This window comes from Rhipicephalus sanguineus, chromosome 1 (genome assembly GCF_013339695.2).
Source record: "Rhipicephalus sanguineus isolate Rsan-2018 chromosome 1, BIME_Rsan_1.4, whole genome shotgun sequence".
Classification (NCBI taxonomy): Eukaryota; Metazoa; Arthropoda; class Arachnida; order Ixodida; family Ixodidae; genus Rhipicephalus; species Rhipicephalus sanguineus.
The window spans coordinates 62574139-62593752 of record NC_051176.1 but is presented as its reverse complement, the minus strand read 5'-3'; the positions used below and the strand labels follow the sequence as shown (position 1 = coordinate 62593752).

The window sequence follows — 19614 nt, the reverse complement described above, 5'->3', positions numbered from 1 at the left end:
CCTCCCCTTTAGTACGGCTGGAGGCTGCGACAGTGACGGAGCGCCCGACTAGGCCTGCTGTTGAAAAAATGGCTACAGCTGCCTCACGCACAAACCGAGTCTCACTTTTTGTGTTCATGAGACGGCTGTAAACGCCCTCGGATATGGCAATTCCTCTGCCCAGTTGCACCTATAAAATAAATTAAAGATAATGTGTACACAACAGTATGTCAATACACATTTTCTCATTACAGCAGAACACCTTTATGACAAAGCACATGTAGAGTTTTACAATACCTCTCCGTCAGTGGGCACATAATTGACAATTTGCCCTGGCAGCTGTTCATTGTCCTCCCTCACACTTGCGGGGACCACTCGTTGCTGATGAAAAACTTCAGGGCTGCCCCTGGTCACAGTGGTGGTTCGTGGTCGCTGCACGGCGGGGGTATGTGGTGACTAGAGTCACTGTATATGCTACCTTTAGGTAGCAGAGTAGCGCATAGGTCCAACTAGCAACCACAGCTATGCGGTGAAGTCGCACTCCATTTTTACAGGCGACATGCCTACCGCGTCGCCGATAAACATGTCTGGCGTGTCGAAGGCCAGCGATAAACATTGGCTGTCGATGACTAGTGTTAATTGAGTGAGCTGCAGCGGCGGCGTCGAGAAATACAAAAATTGGCCCGAGCGTCAGCTTTTCCGCAATGCATGGTTGCTAGCGGCGTTGGAAAACAGATGCGCACCTCTGCTACTTAAAGGTAGCATATACAGTAACTCTAGTGGTGACTGCACGGCAGCGGTGTCTGGTGGCTGCACGGTAGCAGCGCACGGTGGTGGCAAAGGCGCAGCTTCTTTTAGTTGTGCTGGCGTGCGGCTGCAGTACTCGCAGAGCACGACGTTTTTTTTCTGCAATAAAAAAGCAGAGCATGCAGAAAAAGGAAGCGCATCACACCCTTGTTACAGCTGCGTCCTAGGTCTCAGACTGAAAAGAGACCAGGGTGTGCAACCTAGCAAGGCCAAATAACATGACAAATATAGCATGCAGTAGAGATACCATGTGAAAGTATAATAATGGGTTGGGTGTTACGTTTCAAAGTCAAGATGTGATTATCAGGGACAACCGTAGTTGAGGGCTTCAGAAATTTTGACCATGTGGTGTTCTTTAACGTACACCATGCTGCGGCAGTATGCGAAAGCATACTTGCAAGTGATTAGAATAATGTGTGCATCACTGCCACGTTTGACATATAAGCTTAGGTTGCATTCTGCTTACAGCAAAATTGCATGATCGATATAAGAAAACTGCAACCTACTGATGTATACAACACTAGCAACAGTGCATGACAATAATTTATAAGGAAATAACCAAACCTGTTTGGAAAATTTTGCTGCAAAGAGCCTTTTCAAGTATGCTGATGAGCTCCAATAGCTTGGCGTTTTGAGCCCTCAGCATACTGACGTCTTCTTTGAGACGTTCTGTCTCTGTCTTTTCTTTGTCGGCATCACCAAAGAGGAGGTCCCGATTCTTTTTTTTTTTTTTTGAAGTGCTCGTCAATAGCCTTCTTTTTCTGTTTAACAGCAGCTTGATGTCGTGTTTCCTGCAAATGCATAGACAACCCAAGATAGATTAATTGCACAGCTTATAGCTTGTTTGTATATAAAAACAAGGCGCATTTTCGTACATCCCATCCGCGCTAGCAAATGTTATCTAAACCAGTCAATTGTACAGAAGAAGTGACTAAGATGCACTCATACTACGATATAAGTATAACATAAATAGCTATTCGACATACTGCAACTTTACCACCACCTACAACGGTAAATATGACTGCACCGGCGCCCGTGCATCGGAGGTATACGTATACATTAGAGCATCGCTGCTCCGTGTGTGACGTGGCACGGCGCCACGTCCAGATCAAAGTTGGCTCTCGGTAATAATTACGCCGCTGAGTAGCACATCGGCTGCACGTGAACGATTGCCACTTACTGCACTTACTTCTTCAAGCGATGGATCGTCCACTTCATCTGTACTGCAGCTTTCAGAAGAGTCGCTGTCTGGTCTCTGGGGGATAGATGTTCGTTTTTCTGTAGCTTTTCGAGCATCGTCCTCGGTTTCTAAAAAAGAAACATGATCAGTGGATAACTTCAGACTGACTGCTTCCTGCTCTTTGTTTTCGTATGAGGAAAACAAGAGGCACGCACTCACCGTAAAGTCTAATCACTTGAGCGTGGTAGTACTGGCCGCAGTGCGTGCCATCTTTCCAGAAAACCCTGTACCACTTATGGGGATTGAAATCTCTGATATCTTTAGGCTCGAGGTGCTTACAAGAAGCGTCTGAAACTATCCGCTTTTCATTGTCGTCACGGAAACGAACGTATGCGAACATATCGCCGGATAAATCTGCGAGAGCACGTACGCTACGATGCAACACAGCACAACAGAACACACACAAAAAAACGTGCACTGTGATCGCTGTGATCACAATGACGATGGCGGTGTCTTTTGTTTAAAACAGAGTTAATTCTGAGTTAAAGTAATGCAATTTAGTTTTTAAAATCTAAAATATGCCAAAAAATCGATTCTTAGAAAATTTATTTCAACTTTTTCATACTCACAGTAAGTAATAATAAAAAAATAACAATGCAAGTAGTGTCGCCAGGTGTTGCTCGTGTTGGTCATTCCTGATTTCACGGCATCATGGCAGTCGTGCGGCATGTTTTATGCTAGTGTACGGCACTGCGCGCACCATCTCCAAGGCAAGGCAAGCAAGGTGTGAATGTGAAGCCTCTGTTATCCTACCTCTGTCAATGCATCTTGGACCCGCCTTGATTGTTCATCGCGGCCTCAGTTTGCGTGGACACCATGAAGTGCGTTATCTGAAGTTCGCGTACAGTTCGACGGAAGATGGATTCAAGTCAACCCCATCCTCGATCAAAAAAGAGGAAGCGCTATTTGGAGCCTGGATCGCATTATGTAGTACCGCGGACAACGAGCCTATATCAAAAAGCGGCCGAGGCGCTATCTGCCAGCCAGCCATGCTCTAGCAAGAACGTTCCTCAAACTTCAGCTGGTAACGGAGGTTCTGGAGTAGCGGCGCTCGACACACGAAGTATCAGTGATGCACATGGTGACAGCGATGAAAATCCTGATCCCGACGACACCTACGGTTTCGAGGAGAGCTCGCTCTCAAGCGATTCTGACCAAACTGCAAATTCGGCTTGCGACGATGCAGGCATGAGCGACAGCCATGCCGATAGCGACATAGATCGTGAGCAGGATGAAGATGAGTTTTGCCGGTTGTTTTCTGATGAGCGCTTGCCGAACTCGGACCTAAACGTCAGAGAAGCGATGATTATCCTGATGGCGTACAGTACATCTGCGGGACTGAACTGGACCAACATGGAAAAACTAGTGGGGGTGATAAACCTCTTTTTGGGAAAGCAAATTCTGCCAACATCCAAGCATCTGCTCAGAAAAACATGGAAATTGTGGCCGGCTGGCACAGTCAAGCGCCATTACTACTGTAAAGAATGTGGGTCGATCGTACCCAATCCCAGGGAGAGGGACTTCGTGTGTCCGCAGTGCCCAGCCTTGAATCCCCCAGAAAATCACTTTGCCATGATTGATGCGAAAAAGCAAATAGAGGTGCTCCTTTCTAGCATCAGTGTTGCGAAAGGGCTGTTAGCTGCTCTACAAAAAAAGCAGTCACGTGCTCATGAAACGGACCTCACTGACATAACTGATGGCAAGTTGTACAAAAACCAGATGAAGGAAGCGTCATGGTGCGACTTGACAGTGACTTTCAACGTTGACGGAGCAAGGACATTCAAGTGCAGCAAGTCATCGTTGTGGCCCATTCAGTGTGTTGTAAATGAACTCCCAGTGACACTGAGCTGGAACAACATGCTGCTTTGCGGCCTCTACTTTGGGAAGGGGCATCCCAAAATGGCACCCTTTCTGGAGCTGTTCATTGAAAACCTAACAAAGTTGGGGCGATCAAGTGGGAGTGCAACGGTCTCAAGTTGTCATCTAAAGTCAGTGCGGTTTGCTGCTGCGTCGATGCACCTGCACGGGCTGCAGTACTTAATATGAAACAATTCAACGGGTATTACGGCTGCAGTTTCTGTCACCACAAGGGCGTTTATTTCTCTGGTGAGTATCACATCTGTTCAAGCGAGAGTTCAGTTTGGTGTGCCCAAGCAAAAGTTTTCAAAGTTTCCCACATGCATAAGTTTCAATGCATACTGTGAGTTTTCGGCTTTTGCTAATGACGGGCTACAATAGTAACATTTATTAAATCTACTGGCAATCATTTTAGCAGAGTAAGCATTCAAAACTAAGCATACTTTTACAAGCATGCAGTAAGAACGCTTGTAATATTATGTAAATATATAATCAAGCGTTTGACGAACAATTGGTCTCAAACGTAAATGTAAATATATATATTTTGCATGCTCACTATTGGGCAGCACTTCTGACTTTAAGTCTCGTACAACTTTGGCAAACACTAGTGTCATGTTAAACTTTCTTGGAAGGCGTATTTAATGTTTTGTTCATTTACAGGTTCACTGAAATATCCACTGTCGAAAGATGGCCACGAGCCGGAACCAAGGACGGATGCCACCTTTCGAAGGAACATGGAGATATCCCTGGAGTCGGGTGAACCATCGCATGGTATCAAAGGGTTTTCACCACTTGCCCGGCTGCCAGGGTTTGATTTGGTGTGGTCCGTGTGCCCCGATTATATGCAGTGTGCTAGAAGGTGTGGCCAAGCAACTTGCCGACGTACGGTTTGGCTCGCCGGGCTCTCCATCCTATATTGGGCAGCCAGAAAATGTACCGATATTGGATCACAGGCTCGCCAATGTAAAGCCACCACGGTGGTTCACAAGATTACCGCGAAGTATTAAAGAAAGATGCTTGTGGAAGGCAAGCGAATGGAAGTGGTGGGCCCTTTTCTACGCTGCCCCATGCCTGGATGTCATCTTGCCACGCCCGTATCACATTCAAATGTGCTTGCTAGCATCGTCACTCTACCTTCTTCTGAAGGATCACATCAGCACAGAGATGAAGTCGGAGTAGCAATGGATAGGTTGTCCGATTTTGCTCTGAAGATGGAACCTTTGTACGGCACAGGTGCCATGTCATTTAACGTGCACCAACTGCTTCACCTTCCAAAAAGTGTAGCAGAGCTGGGCCCACTGTGGTCCCACTCTGCATTTGCGTTCGAATCTGGCAACGGCACCTTTCTAAAGCTAATTAGCGATGGTAATGGTGTGCCGTCACAAATTTCTGAACGGTTTGTAATGAAACTTCAGGTCAAGAAACTTGTAAATACCCTCGAGCTTTTCACAGGGGTCAGAACAACCTGCCGTCACTTGATGACCACATCGCCTCCAAGAATTGTGGACACACGCCCCATGGGAAAGAGTGTTTTGTGCAACAAAGTGAAAGAGGATGAAAGGAGTGCCTTTTTAGCAAAATTAGGCTATGTCCCGACACAAGTGGTGAGGTTCCAGCGCATCATGGTGCATGGTGAACATCTGGACACAAGTGACTATAGGTGCACAAAAAAACAACAACCAGAAACTGTTTTTTCAAATGCAAAAATGACAGGTATTTCACATTGCTGCATGTCTATGAACTGCCAGACTCTGTGTGTGTACTCATGTGTGTGCGGCTTGCATCTGAACTATACAAGAACACTTCTCACATCAGTTTTTGCACAGAAACTGAAGAAAAAGTTGTTCTTTTACCAGAGGATCTGGACGGAGTGTGCGTGCACATGAAAGTCGGACGTGCTTGCTATGTTGCTGATCTACCAAACTTGTTTGAAAGAGATTGAGTACTGGGTGTTAGTGACAAATGTAGTCGGTCTAATTTCAGTTTAGCATGGTAGTACAATGAAGAGTTTACTTAACCTTTGCCACTGATATTCTTTTCATAACTGAACTTTTCCAATATTAAGCTGTTTATTGTGTTGTTTGAAGTCAAATGCTTTAACCTTTATTAGTACATGCTTTTTTATGTTCATAAATTTTGGTAGGGTTATATCCAAGTATTAAACAGGTCAGAACCACCCCTTAGGCATGGTGAAAAGACATCCTGTGGATAACAGACGCTCCTATAAACACCTCAGCCAAATATTGCAGCCGTGTGCAGCAAGGAGAGTTTAGAAGTGATGTGCGAAGTTGTGAATTACTCAGGTGGCCTCTTTTCATAGAGACGCCTCTGCTCACTTTCTTTGAACTTTCGGACACCTGCTGTATGTTGTAAAACAAAAGATAACATGCTGTTGGCTGATAGCCAACACAAATCAAGAGCGGTGTTTGGATCAGACATGCTTCTTGCCATAGGGTGCTGCCACATGCTGACACCGCTCCACATACACTGTAAACGAAAATTAGCCGAGATGGGAGCTTTTCCAGCATATGAGCCCCTAAAACCCCCATGCCCCAATCATTTACTCCCTGGTAGCGGGGTGAAGTCGGCACATGTCGTCGTAAAACGCCCCTTGCTTAATGAGGGAGTTTATGAACGACATGACCTTGTTAAACTCCCCACGGAGTTTTAGATCACGTGGTTAGAAACTCCCTACAGGAGGTTTAAAAAGTATTTTTGGTCGTGACGTGCGTGTCACGTGGTCAGAAACTCCCTATGGGTGTTTTAGAAACCATTTTTGGTCGTGATGTGCGTGCGTGTGTGAATGGGCGTGTGTGTACGGGCATCTGTTTGCAGCGACGATTTGCAGCGAGGATTTGCAACGGCCGGTTGGTTTGTGTAGACGTGTAGGACTATTTTCTCCACTGAACCGTTCTGGTCAGAGACAAGTTCAACTCGCGCCAGCGTCCGACCGCGAACACATCGAGCTGGCTGTCCTGTGTTTATTCTCCCGTCAAGCGGCAATGCCCATGCACACGAGTGCAAGCCTCCGACACGCCACGGATACCTCGCTTCAACGTGCCGAGTTACGAAGAACTGCGAAGAATAATTTCATTGGTAACAAAAGTAAGCTGTTACGATCGTCAGCGGGTTGTTTCTGGAGTTTCACCGGCTAAAACTTCGAAGCAGTAAGAAGTAGGCTTCGCTACGTCGTCGGCATCAAGCCGGCCGGCGGCCGGTGTGAGAGCTGCGCCGGCGACGCGCTCGCCCCGACCACCGGCAACGCTTGCTTCTTGGAGTGTCACCGAACCGATGTTTCACCGGCTGCAACTTCTAAGCGGTAAGAAGGCTTCGCTACGTCGTCGGTACCAAGCCGGCGGCGTAGCGAACTCGCACCGCCACACCGGTCGCCGTGGTGAGTTATACGAGCTCGCACCGGCCACCGGTGAAGCAAAGAATATGTTTCACAGAAAATAAAAGCTGCTGGAATGAGTAAGTTTAAATTGTCTCTTTGTGCCATGCAACCACCGTTGTCAAACGTATAGCGAGAAGGCGAGCGCCGACACGAGATAGCTTGAACCAACATGCGGCCGCCGCTGCACTGCGAGCAACAGGAACCGCGACTACGAGCCGTCTCGTTCGTTGTAAGTGCATCGCTCCGTAGCTTAACGCGGACAGCGGACTCGGATAGCGGCAGTGTGTGTGTAAAAAAAAACGGCGACGAAAACTGTACAGCAGCAAGTATTTTGTGATCGCCAGCTGTCGTTCATCGTATAGCCGTGCCGTACTCCTGGGAGAGGCCTAGCGACGCCGTCGGCCACAACGCGGTATACCGGCGGGGCGACGCATTTCTTCGCCGGTGTTGCTCGTGAATGTGTGCCGCTGAAGCGTTCGTGCACGGCCGCTCGTGGTTCGTGTACGATTATGTGCATTTTACAGACTCACGCACAGTACTGCTAAGGCGGATACCTCCCATGCGACAGAGTGCCAGCTGATAATCAAAATTCGCTAATTAAGAAGGCGTTGAATGTTAGGCGGGTTTATAGTAAAAGATAGGTGTGCCTCAGTGGTATCTATAAGCTCATCACAAACATACACGTACGCCATGAATGTTTGTTGCTTAATTTCGGGGAAAAGAAGTGTCCCATCTGAGCCACGTTGGAGGTCAAGATGTGGTGCCTATATATACTCGGTGACCAAAGTTTGGTTGTGAAGCGCTGGTGGTGAGTTGTTGTCAGTGTGAGTGTTGTATTACTTTGCGAACGTTGTGTGCATGTTTGTGTACGTGTGATTCAGTTTGCGTGTTTCGATGCTAATTTAATTAAAGAGCGAAAAGCATTTTTTTTTCTTTTTGATGGTTATAAAAATTTACTCCCATATTTACCTGGAAAAGCTCCCCTATGGATGTAAACAAAAACTCCCCTCTGTCCATCCAAAAACCCCGTCCTGTTGGGGAGTAAATTTTTTACTCCGTCCGGACGGTGTTTTTAAAACCCCCATCAGGGCGTGCGCTAGAGGACAAGCCATTTACTCCCATCTCGGCTCATTTTTGCTAACAGTGTAATGTGCTAACATTTTGTAGTGAGTCGCACTCGTGCATGGGAATCGCAACGGGAAAAAGCGATCACATGTGCTCTAGGTCATGATGTGTGCTGACTTAACCATTTCTTTTGTGCCATCCCTCCCTATGTAGCTGCCAACGCATCGTTGGGATGAGATAAGAGACCGCTTAAAGTTCGCGACAATCCCCTGTAACTCCGCTCGCTTTGAAGTTTTTGTGGCAGTTGATTTTTGAGGCAATAAACTTTGATATTGAGGTCATTCGATGATTACTTGGAAAAGTGGTTCATTTCCCCTTAAAGGACTTCATCCAGTATGCCTTATGGCACTGATGAGTGGCTCGTCATTTAAAGGCAAAGCACCATGTGGGGGAGGCAGCGAGGGCTGGCTTAGGTTGTGAAAGTAAGAAACCGCAGCACCCAGACACTGGGGCTTTCAACTCCACACCGTTTTAAAAAATTATTGTGTCGGCATGCTCATTTCACATTAGCACACAATCGTGCCCTAATCATGAAGTTCAGTGTGTTGGGATGTTTAGTGACCCTATAAGCTAAAAATTAGAAAGTTAAGTTTGTATATTGCTGCGTGATAAGAAGTTTTGTTTCTATTGCTACGTGAGTTATGTTTTAAAAGGTATGTTTGTATGGCTGTGTGATAGTTTTGGATACCTGGTATCTTAATATTCCTGAGACGCCTTCACTGATTGAGTGTCGAAATAAACTATGTTGGTATCTGGCACCTGCAACCCCGATTGTTTATTTGTACATGTAGAACAAGAAATGATTATCCAGCCTGAAACCTGCTTTGCATGATTAAACCTCCGTGTGTTCATATGGAGGAGGAAACAGAAAAAAGAGAAGGCAGGGAGGTTAACCAGAAACACTTCCGGTTGGCTACCCCTACACCGGGGGATCGGGGAAGGGGAATAGAAAGACGAGAAATAGAGAGGAGGGAAGAGGAAAAAAAAGAGAAGAGAAGGGATGCAGTGAATTCATATAATGCTTAACATCGCCATGGAGCATTAGACATCATTCTGTGCATCCAAAAGCTACCAGTGGCACTCTTTGAATGATGGTCATACGAGGGTCACTAAGCGTTCAACAGAAAAAAAACTGATACACTAGCATACATGTAGAAATGAGTTCAAATGACCAATTATATATATATATATATATATATATATATATATATATATATATATATATATATATATATATATATATATATATGACCATAATGTTTAAAACATACAGCAACTGTTAGAACGACACTAATGCATTTTATGAAGATCCAATAGACTAACAAAAGAATAAAAACCTATAACCTAATAGTCGCCATAGAAATGGCCAATTAGTCTCATAGGAAAGCTGGTAGCACTGGTAAGACTTTGTAACAGTCTGATACAAGACTGGTGAAACTGGCAAGAAACTGTATCAGACTGATACGGGTGTCTACCAGAACTGGTAAGACTTTATATCAGTCTGATACAAGACTGGTACAACTGATAGGAAACTGTATCAGACTGATACAGACCTCTATCAGAATTTTTGCTAGGGAGACACAGATACTCGTATATGGAAGAGAGAAGCGGAGGCAAAACTCAGGCACCGGGAGTTAGACGCACCGCGCTCAGAGCAACACTCAGTAGAAAAACAGTACAAAGGAGGCCATAAAACAGAAAATAAATGATCGCCCAAAAATCAGATAATAAAAACAAAACAAAACAGACAGGCATAAAAAATATCACATAATCACCCGAAAAGAACAGAAAAAAGCACATAAGCACAAGAAAAGAACACAAAAGAACAGAAGAGAGCAGATAAACGGAAGATCGATTCTCAGCGAACTTGCGTTTCCATCTTGCCTATGCACTGGCCTTAGCGATACGAAACAGAATACGGTCTAAATTGTCTAAATGTTGTGCCCTAGCTGCGTGAGTACCCGCAGAAGTTGCGGAACGAAGCCCAACAATCGAAGAAAAAACAAACGTTCTTCGAGCATCGGGCATCCCCCTTGTGACCGTTTTTAGAGATTTGAAAGTTACCGTACATATACAAATGAGTACAAAAGCTCCCGCTAACGTTAGAGTAAACATAAAATAAAAAAGGTATATTGAATAGTGTTCATATATGGGAAAAAGCGCCTATTTTTTGAACAAATACATTGTGCTTTCGGTTTCTCATTGCAGGGCTACGGAGTTGACAAATGCCCTTTAACTTCCAAGCTACTGATCATGGAAAGATAATTCAATTTGCGACATTTATTCGTATGTTTGGGCATACAACGAAACGTCGATCTTTTCCAAGAAAATAGGCTTTTGAGTGAGGCCTACAACCTAACCACAACGACGCGTGATCATCGCGTAACATTCCTAAAATACAATTTGCAATGACCGCAATTTAATTATGAGTGCACGCCGCGGCAGGCTGCACAAGCAGACACCAAGAAAAGCACTGTACGCCACCTAAAGCCAGCTGCTCGATCCCAACGCTACGCCAGCGCCACCTCTTGGAAAGGACATGAGTTGGTGTAACCTCTGGAGCGGACTTGTCCAACTCACCTAACCAAAAAAAAAAAAAAAGACGTTGATAGTCCTTAAGCGAACATAAGCGTCGCGCGTCTTACACTCCCACCAATGAATTTCTGAGTGGCCGCTCTTTGTGAAGCAAATAAGTATGTGTCAACGATATCTCGAGGACGCCACTTATTTTTGCTGATGGTATTTTCCCGTCAAGTTTTCGATCAGGCGACGGGCCACCCATGGCACCCTTGGAAGTTGGCTGCATTTTGCCCCACTGTGGCCAGCCCGATGCCACAAAGGACTTGGTATTGTACACATACTATCGTCGCGCATAAGAAATTGCATTGTGCGAGAAGAGCTGTAGGGAATTGGAAAGCGAGAAAACCACGTGCCGATACGTGTGCCTTCTTTAGAACGAAAGAAAGAGTGTGCCTACATCTCACTTTATTCGCGCCCTTTATTTGGTCTGTCCAATTTCCTGGTCTTTGATGCACCGCCGAGAGCCCTGCGTCGAATCAGCGGGACGTCCGGTTATTCATTACGGTGCAAATGAGCCTGCTTGCCCAGGACCCGCACTTCGTTCCACGTACGGGGCGCCGCAAGGGGTCGGGAAAAAGCGGTGCCATTTTTTCCCCAAAACCATTTTGACTCCTCCCTCTCATGATGCGGCGAGTATGAAAAGGAGGGCCCGAGTGGCATGTCAACGTGTGCGCGCACTGGGAGTCCCCTTTCTGCTCGCCATCGTTATCGCCGTTGTCACGGGCTGCACGCGCGGTTTGACTAAACACTTCTCGGATTCGACAAATTGCGTGCAGCGTACGTCGTGCTGACTCCCCATTTTTTCGCTTTTCTTCCCTGGAAAGATAACTCCTTCGAAAAGCACCCTGCTCGGCGTTCTTCGTATCGATCCTGCTACATACGTTCATCGGGGGTGGCTGAAATAAGTCCCTGTGTTGGTACAGGAACTGTCCCGGCATTATTCACGGGGACGAGCTAGAAAATAACCGTTTGTACTAAAAGCACTTCAATGATGTATGCTTTTATGAATATGTCGGTAAGTGAAGTAAATTTTTTCTAGGTCTATTGCGGTGTATGAGCGCAGAACTAGTTGCCTTCCAGAGCATGTTGACAACTTGAAGAGGGAGAAGAGGAGGCAATCAAGTGGGGACACTGTGGTAATTATTTTTGCTCGTGCTAGAATCTGGAAGCTGTGAATCTCAAATGACTTTTGAATACATAGTGCTTTTAAACATAGTGCTTGAAAATGCTGAAAGAAAGATTTCGTTCGCATCTCTATGTCACTGGTCTTTCGCAGTTGTAGAAAGGAGCCACAATAAATTTGGCCTGCGCACAGAATTGTGCCATGGCCTAAACTTACAGGTTCTTAGGAAACGTGGAAGCATGGCTGGTGACGATACTTATTAATTTACGGATGACAACAGTAGACGGTTCTCAGGCGTAACACAGTGTGGCTCACCGCAGTCCTATGGCGTCTTTATTGGATTAACCGCCCACACAGGCAGCATCACTGTCCACAAGTACGACAGCGGGAAGACTCCACGAAGCCAGTCCATTCAAGAGAGAAGCCAATCGGTTTCGACCTGCCGACACGAGCTCCGTGAATACGTGTTCGGCTGTTTGGGCTGGCCGCGACGAATGCAACCACCCGCATGCTCTGCGAAAACACGGCTTCGCCTTTTCGGCTTGCACCGTATGGCGCCCCCGCGGCGTCGCTAATCCGGCCTATTGTACGGTGGCCAAAAAGCCTTCCGGGATTAGCGCAAAGCGGGGAAAGAGGGAAGAAGAGGAAAAACAGATATCTAAACGGTATAACCACCGCATTCCTCCTCTCCCATCCACCCAAGTCGGGCGGCCCGGTGATAATCCGTTCGGGTCCCGCGAGCCAGAAAGCCGAGGCGTATTTGCGTGCGTGCGACAGACCCTCTTCGTCAAACCTGTTGCACGCACGAATGCTCTAGGCACGCGTTGGTGTGTGAACACATGATGCGCCGCACTCTGTCGCCGTGCCTGAAGAACGCCAGCAGCCGCCTTCTCTTTGTGGCCGCGATTGGATTCGCGCCTCTTGTAGCTTCTGGCCGGAGGAGAAAGCGCTCACTAGAGCGGAGGTCGCTCTCGATCGAGTCGCTGGAAAAGCCAGTCGCCTTTTTTTCTTTTTTTCGTGGAACGACTGACCGCGTAGCGGACCACCCCGGTGGCCACGGAGGGATTTGTCGCATGCGTCAGCTGCCCTCCATGGCCCACGGAGGACTCGTGCTTACTTCTCGTGAGACGAAGCTTCCTTTCGGCAGCAGTTCCTTTCTTTTCGTCCTTTTTTTCCTCGAAGGAAGTGTTCCGCGCTGACAATTTGTGTGGTTTGTTAAGCTAAGCATTTCTCATGTAAAGAGGAAGACACGCCGAGTGAACTTAGGCTTAGAGAAGTGGATGACCTTCTCAATAGGCATTGCTGTTAGCGTATGTATACGCCTTGAAGCGACGCTGAAGCGGTTTTCAATTCTCGTATTTATTGGTGATTCAAATTCTTTAGCTTTTCTAACATACCTACATAGTTAATTAAACAACGGCGCTATAAGCGGGCGGACGCCCTCGGTGCACGCGGAACCTAGGAGAGGAGGACGGCAGAGAGAGAAACGTAGACAAGTGACTTGATCGGGAGGGACCCGCAAGATCGCTGCATTGGTTTGCGCCTTTACCTGCTGCCAAGGGAAGCATCAGCAGTGGGGTTCACAGGGATCAGCTTACTGCCGCACCATCCCGGTTGCTCACTTCGAAACTCCTGCGATACCGAGGTTCACCAGTGTTTCTACGGCATTTGCAACAGCCGATGCTCCGTGTTGAAGCGGGCTCACCATGCTGGGTTCTGCGCGGCATTTGGATGCAATAGCACCTACGGTCGCGATAAGGTCGCATTTCACAAAATCCCTCGAGATCGGAAGACGGCTGCAATGTTTGTCACGGCTATAGGAGCAAAATCTTCGAACCTACAAAAAGCAAGCCTGCTATGCGCGATGTATTTCTGAAACACAGACTACGTGGAGATCCCGCCCCGAATGCAGTCGCTTTACTTAACTGTGAAGTTTGCGCGACTGAACCACGACGCGGCCCCTTCTGTATTTTCGCACAACCGGTGGATGTCGCCGCCACCAAGACTGTCCTTTGCTAAAAGAAGAAAAGCTGAGGTGAGGTAACGCCTCTGATCAGCGGTTTCACGTAGAGCAGCAGTGGCGTACGAACTTTTTCGCGAATGGGAGAGGGGGGGGGGGCAAACCTCCCTCCCTCCGTCGCCCTTATATATATATATATATATGTGTGTGTGTGTGTGTGTGTGTGTGTGTGTGTGTGTGTGTGTGTGTGTGTGTGTGTGTGTGTGTTGTGTGACACATGAAGCCATGGCAGGAGAAGTCGACGAGGAAGAAGTGCGCGTGAATAGAATAAAAGTATGGCGTATGAGCCACGGCACGTCTCTCATTCGAGAGTTTTAGCAAGTTACGGAAATACGCTACGCAAATACGCTACCGTAGGACGGTACCGCTCCTCCTTTCCAGGTCGTCGACCTTTTGCAGGGAAGGCACCCCAACACCACAAAAGCTTTTTCAAAATTTACTGTGGGGTTGTCACGGCTTATTGTTGCTCGCCAGCCCACGCATTATTAACGAGACACCTGTCGTTTGGGGTACGCATTGTCACTGGAACGGGTAGCGGCAAAAGCACAACCAGCGGGAAAGGAGGAACGCTACCGTACTCTCTTACCGTATTTGCGTACCGTATTTCCGTAACTTGCTAAAACTCTCTATTCATAGCGTTACACAAGTCGACAGGATGGAGACCTGGCAGCCGACTCATCAGCCGCACATCACCAGCAAAGCCATCAGCAATTCACCTTGAGCACATGCAGACCACCGCCTGCTGCACTCAGCGACCACCATAATGACAAAACCATCGACTGACCTTGACATCCCCAAGTATACCGGATCAGTGGACGATGGACCCGTACAGGACTGGTTCGAACTATTCGAACTCCACGCTACCGCTGCATCGTGGTCGGAACGGGAGATGGTCACCAACTTCGATGACTACGTCACCGGTGAGGCATTCCGATTTTACCTCACACACATCTTCCAAAACAATGAATCATGGGACAAAATCAGAGAAGAAATAATCACCTGATTTAGAGACTACAGTGAAGATTCATCTGTAATCCACCATGTAGAGAAATTTCAACTTGCCATCACAGTCCACGCACTTTTCCCAAGAAACTTAGCCGTCCATCAGATTTCCTTTCTGCACGAAACTCGCCATTTACGTCTTCACTCCACCATGTCGCTGCGTTCACGGTAAGCGAGCTGAAGCATTGGGAGAATGCCCAAAGACCTCAGGATAAGCCCAAGAGGTGCCTTTCACCGCAAGGTTCTATTTCAATAGTTCAGCAGTCTTGCCGAAATTCGCAACTGAAATCTGATCGAGCCATCTCCGCTGCGGTATCGCCACCCAGTTCTGATGCACCCGTGAGTCGAATCGATGCAGAAGGTTCGGATGTGAGTCAGAAGCGTCCGTAATGAACGACATCGCAGAAGCCTCTGAAGAGCTTTCTAGCAATGATGGCGCTCTACCTACAGTGCCGGACAAGCATCACAACAGCCCACCTACACTGTAAGAAAAAAAAAAGAGTATGCGTGACTCTTTTCGGAGAATTCTGACTTGCCACGTATAAGACTATCTTTAAATAGCCACGGTGACTCTCTTTGTGGGTCAGGGTCGGCTCGCTCTAGGAGAGTCCCCTGACCCTCTAGGAAGAGTGGAAAGACTCTCATCCGAAGGTTCACGTTACCACTTATAGGGAGTCAGACGACTCTTGCCGGTAACACTCCTACGGGGGTCAAGTGACCCACACCGAAGCGTCAAGCGACTCCACAACTATTTTAAGCTACTCATTTGACCCTTGCTCTACTTTTGCGCGACTGTTGAAAGTAGTGAAGTATTCATTTTAAGCAAGTCCAATAATAGTTGCCGTTCTGCCCAGCGACTGCAAAAGAAGAATAGTTCAGTTTTAGCATTATTTTAATAAAAATCGTCAAAACAACACATATTCTCCAGCAAAGTTATATAGAAAGCGCGAAAAGATGGTCTTTGATTTCCAGTTAAGAAGTATGGGTATTCCTCATTTACATGCTTCTGAGTATAGCCAACTAAAATGTGTGACTGATGTGCATAGTGTCATACAGTGCAAAATAAACTGCAGAAATGGGCATCATGTTTCAATCTTTATTCCTTATGATTAAGAATAAATAAAAAAGTGGTGACGGCTGGAGGCATCAGACTTGTGGCTTGCTAGGTTGTTGCTCCTGTTCAGCGTGAGCACCATGAAAAACGGTATCTGAAAAGCAGAACGTGATATTATGATGAGAAAATGAAATCGCAGTAAAGGTTTGCGAAACCTACACAATAAGTGGTTCACACAGACATAATAAAGGCTAACAACAAAACAACAAATGCAAACAGGCATGGTAAGGAACCAAGTTTTTTGCTGTTATCGGGTAAAGCACAACTTCCAAATAGTACCTTTTGTAACACGTCACTTGGCGTCAAACTTGCAGCACAAGATGATGTGAGTGTCTTTTAAACAACAAACGAAATTGGTTTAGGCTCCTTTGCGTGGGTTTCACTCACCTCTTTTCCTACGTCATCTTGTCCAATCAAAAGAAATGTAGGACCGACTGCCTCGTTGACAGGGCGAACGCCGCTGTTGATTTTCCCATCACGAGCGGTGAGGCGCCAGACCAGAGCGGCACCTTCGTTTCCCCGAGTGTGGCTGTCAAGTGGAGTGAAGAGGCGGGAGGAGTGATCCGGGATTCTGGGAATAACCAAAACACACACATTATTTGTATTTAAAACCACCCTTTGTTCAACACACCGTTATTGTACACACATCTGCCACGAGTGTTTAGTTCAAATTTCGGAACGAAAACAAATTTTCACGTAAAAGGCAGCGGGGACCTCGTCTCGCAATATAGGCACTGGCTATACACGAATGAAAGCACTTTTTTTTCTGAGAAATCGCTTCAAAATTTGGTTTCAGAATAAGCACGGTTTTGCGCCGGCTTACCCCGACACCCAAGCACATCCTCCGGCAGTCAGGGGCACGCCGTGAGCGGTTACTGACCGCATGTTTTACAAACGTAACCCATACTCAGAGAAACACATGCGAGTACGAGGGCACGAACGACACCCAGCGCGTGCGGACGCCGTCTACGGCGTCCGCACGCGCTGGGTGTCGCTACAATTAGCACATATAACTCCCACAATCATGTACACTCACTTGATTCTGTTATAGCGTCATCGATGATGTTGGCAAACCACGAAAACAGCAAACAGAAACGAAGGAAAAGAGTGCACGGCGGCGGCCGCAACTACGCGCGCCGTCGAAAGTCTCTCGCTTTTTCACCCTATACTGGCGAGGCGTGTCCAGCTGAAGTGACTAACGCGTACGTGCTGGAAGCATCCAACTATATCTGCACCTCAAACTACCGTCTTTAAGCCAACAAAAACCGTTATATATAGTGCGTCTGAGCGTTCTGTACACAGGCTTTTTTTTTTTTCACGTTCCCACGCGCGGAAGGACGCTGCACACTCAAGGTCGATGGAAATGTTATTATGAAGTAGACTAAAGTGCATCTCAAAACGACATCTTGCACCTTCAGTAGTGCAGACACAACGTGCGATCAGCAAGAAATGACCCTTGATAATTGTTTGCATCGCTCACTTTATGGGAGCTTGTACAGCAACGCGCATAACGGTGGCAACTCGTTAACTGACAGCTTTAGTTGGGCATCCGCAACAGCCCCGCGGACAGGCTGCTGTTGGAAATGGCTGGCAGATAACTTCCGCAGAGCTGCTGCAGACGCCCAGCTAAAGCTGTTTAATTAGTACCTATACGAAAGCAGTACACTCACCGTTATCTGGCGCCCGTTGTCCATGTCCGCAGCTCCGTGAATATTCCGCCCTCCAAGCGTCACTTCGTGCACGGAGCCGGCGTCAACACCACCGAAGACGCGCATGAACATGAAACTGATGAAACTTCAAGACACGTAACCCGCGCAACCAACGCAACCACGCAACGCATTCCAATAGACGAGGAGACTGAGACGACTGAGAGAGGAGGCAGAAGCGCCGACCCCGTCTCCGTTGGCGAGCAAGGCGCCACAACGGCGCCAAAGGGCAAGCGCGCGCGCGATATGTATGGCGTATACGGCTGCTCTTTCATGACGGAAGCCAATCGAAACGCGCTTCAGGAGCGTCCAGTGACTCCTTCCGAAATGCTAACTCTTTTTCTCTGCCTGTACCTTCCAAAAGGGGTCAGTGGACACCCGAAGAGAGTCACTGTTCCATGACCATCTTTTGACTCTTTTTTTTCTTAGAGTGTAGTGGACACCACATCAGCTTACGAAGACAGTCTAACTCACGTTCTTAATAGGAGTCCACACAAGCAACTTCCGCAGCATCAGGAATTCCAACAAAGGCAACTCCAGGAATATCAGCCAACACAACAAAGACTCCAACAAAGGCAACGACGAATAAAAACTTCATCGGAAGCTCACTCACGGATTGAAGGACATCCGAAGACAAGATCATTAACCCAAAGGAAAATTCAAGATGTAAGGCATCTGCCCATACACCGCCAGAGACGTCTTCTGCACCACAGAAAGCGACAAAAAAGGCACAAAGCCATCATTTGTACTCAACACGAACATCGACATCGTCCTGTCAGCTACGATCAACGAACACACAAACGGAAGGCACGCAGTGTGTATAAGCCACGACAAAGACCCCAACGCCTACATCTGACCTGCCGATGCTACGAGGTCTCCCATCCGTGTTCGTTTTTCACGGGAGCCCAAGCTGTGTTTTCATCAGCATCCAGGTGCCGGGGAAGCCTATGTCATCTGCTATGGAACAGCCAACCTCGCCCACCAGAGCTGTGCTGGGCATCACCGGACTACTGAACCGCGTTTCAACGTTCTGGCAAGGTCATTGAACTCATTAGGCACAAGGAACTATTGGCCTATTTTTCTCGTATTTGCTGTTCGTAAATCGCGCACTCTTTCGGGGGGAGGGGGAATCGTGTCACACATGAAGACACGGCAGGAGAAGTCGTACATATACATATATATACAGGGTGTCCCAGCTATCTTTTAGCCAAGGGTTTAAAAATAGAATATTAGAAGCAGGCGAGTGGAATCACTTGCAAATTACTGACAGTCACCTTGCGCACTACAAACAATTTTTTGTTTGGTAATTAACTAATTTGTTAATTAAAATTATTTAATTAAATTGCTAAATATTTACTGTAGGCAAGAAATGCGGCTTGCAAAGTTCGAGAGCGTCTTCAGAAACCCCAATTCTATTATTTGCGATAAAGAAAGTCTCACGTATACCATTTTTTCCAAGCTGCAAAGAAAGCCCGCGAAATACAAAAAGAACCACGTGACTAGCGCGCGAGCGCGCCGCGAGAATGCTGCCCTCAGCCGCGGTTTGAGCGAACGAAATCAGCTGCGGCCGCGACTCGCCGGCTCCGTTGCAGCGGTATAGGGCGATAAGTTGACGGTGGTTTCTTGACCCGCGCTCGCTACAACTTGCACCGTCACGCGCGCCCACT

At 47.2% G+C, this 19614-nt stretch overlaps 2 protein-coding genes across 2 annotated transcripts; one reads left to right on the top strand and one right to left on the bottom strand.

Annotated features, from left to right (window-relative positions):
* Positions 1 to 884: 884 nt before the first annotated feature.
* On the bottom strand, positions 885 to 2379 carry LOC119385631 (uncharacterized). The gene is made up of 3 exons (XM_037653039.2): positions 2186 to 2379; positions 1976 to 2094; positions 885 to 1577 (listed from the first exon to the last, which is right to left on the bottom strand). The coding sequence occupies exons 1-3, from the start codon at positions 2364 to 2366 to the stop codon at positions 1482 to 1484; spliced, it is 396 nt and encodes a 131-aa protein (XP_037508967.1). The 5' UTR covers positions 2367 to 2379; the 3' UTR covers positions 885 to 1481.
* A 341-nt stretch (positions 2380 to 2720) lies between these two features.
* Positions 2721 to 4741, top strand: LOC125758025 (uncharacterized). Its single transcript, XM_049414531.1, has 2 exons — positions 2721 to 4132; positions 4544 to 4741. The coding sequence occupies exon 1, from the start codon at positions 2885 to 2887 to the stop codon at positions 4070 to 4072; it is 1188 nt and encodes a 395-aa protein (XP_049270488.1). The 5' UTR covers positions 2721 to 2884; the 3' UTR covers positions 4073 to 4132; positions 4544 to 4741.
* Positions 4742 to 19614: the final 14873 nt, after the last annotated feature.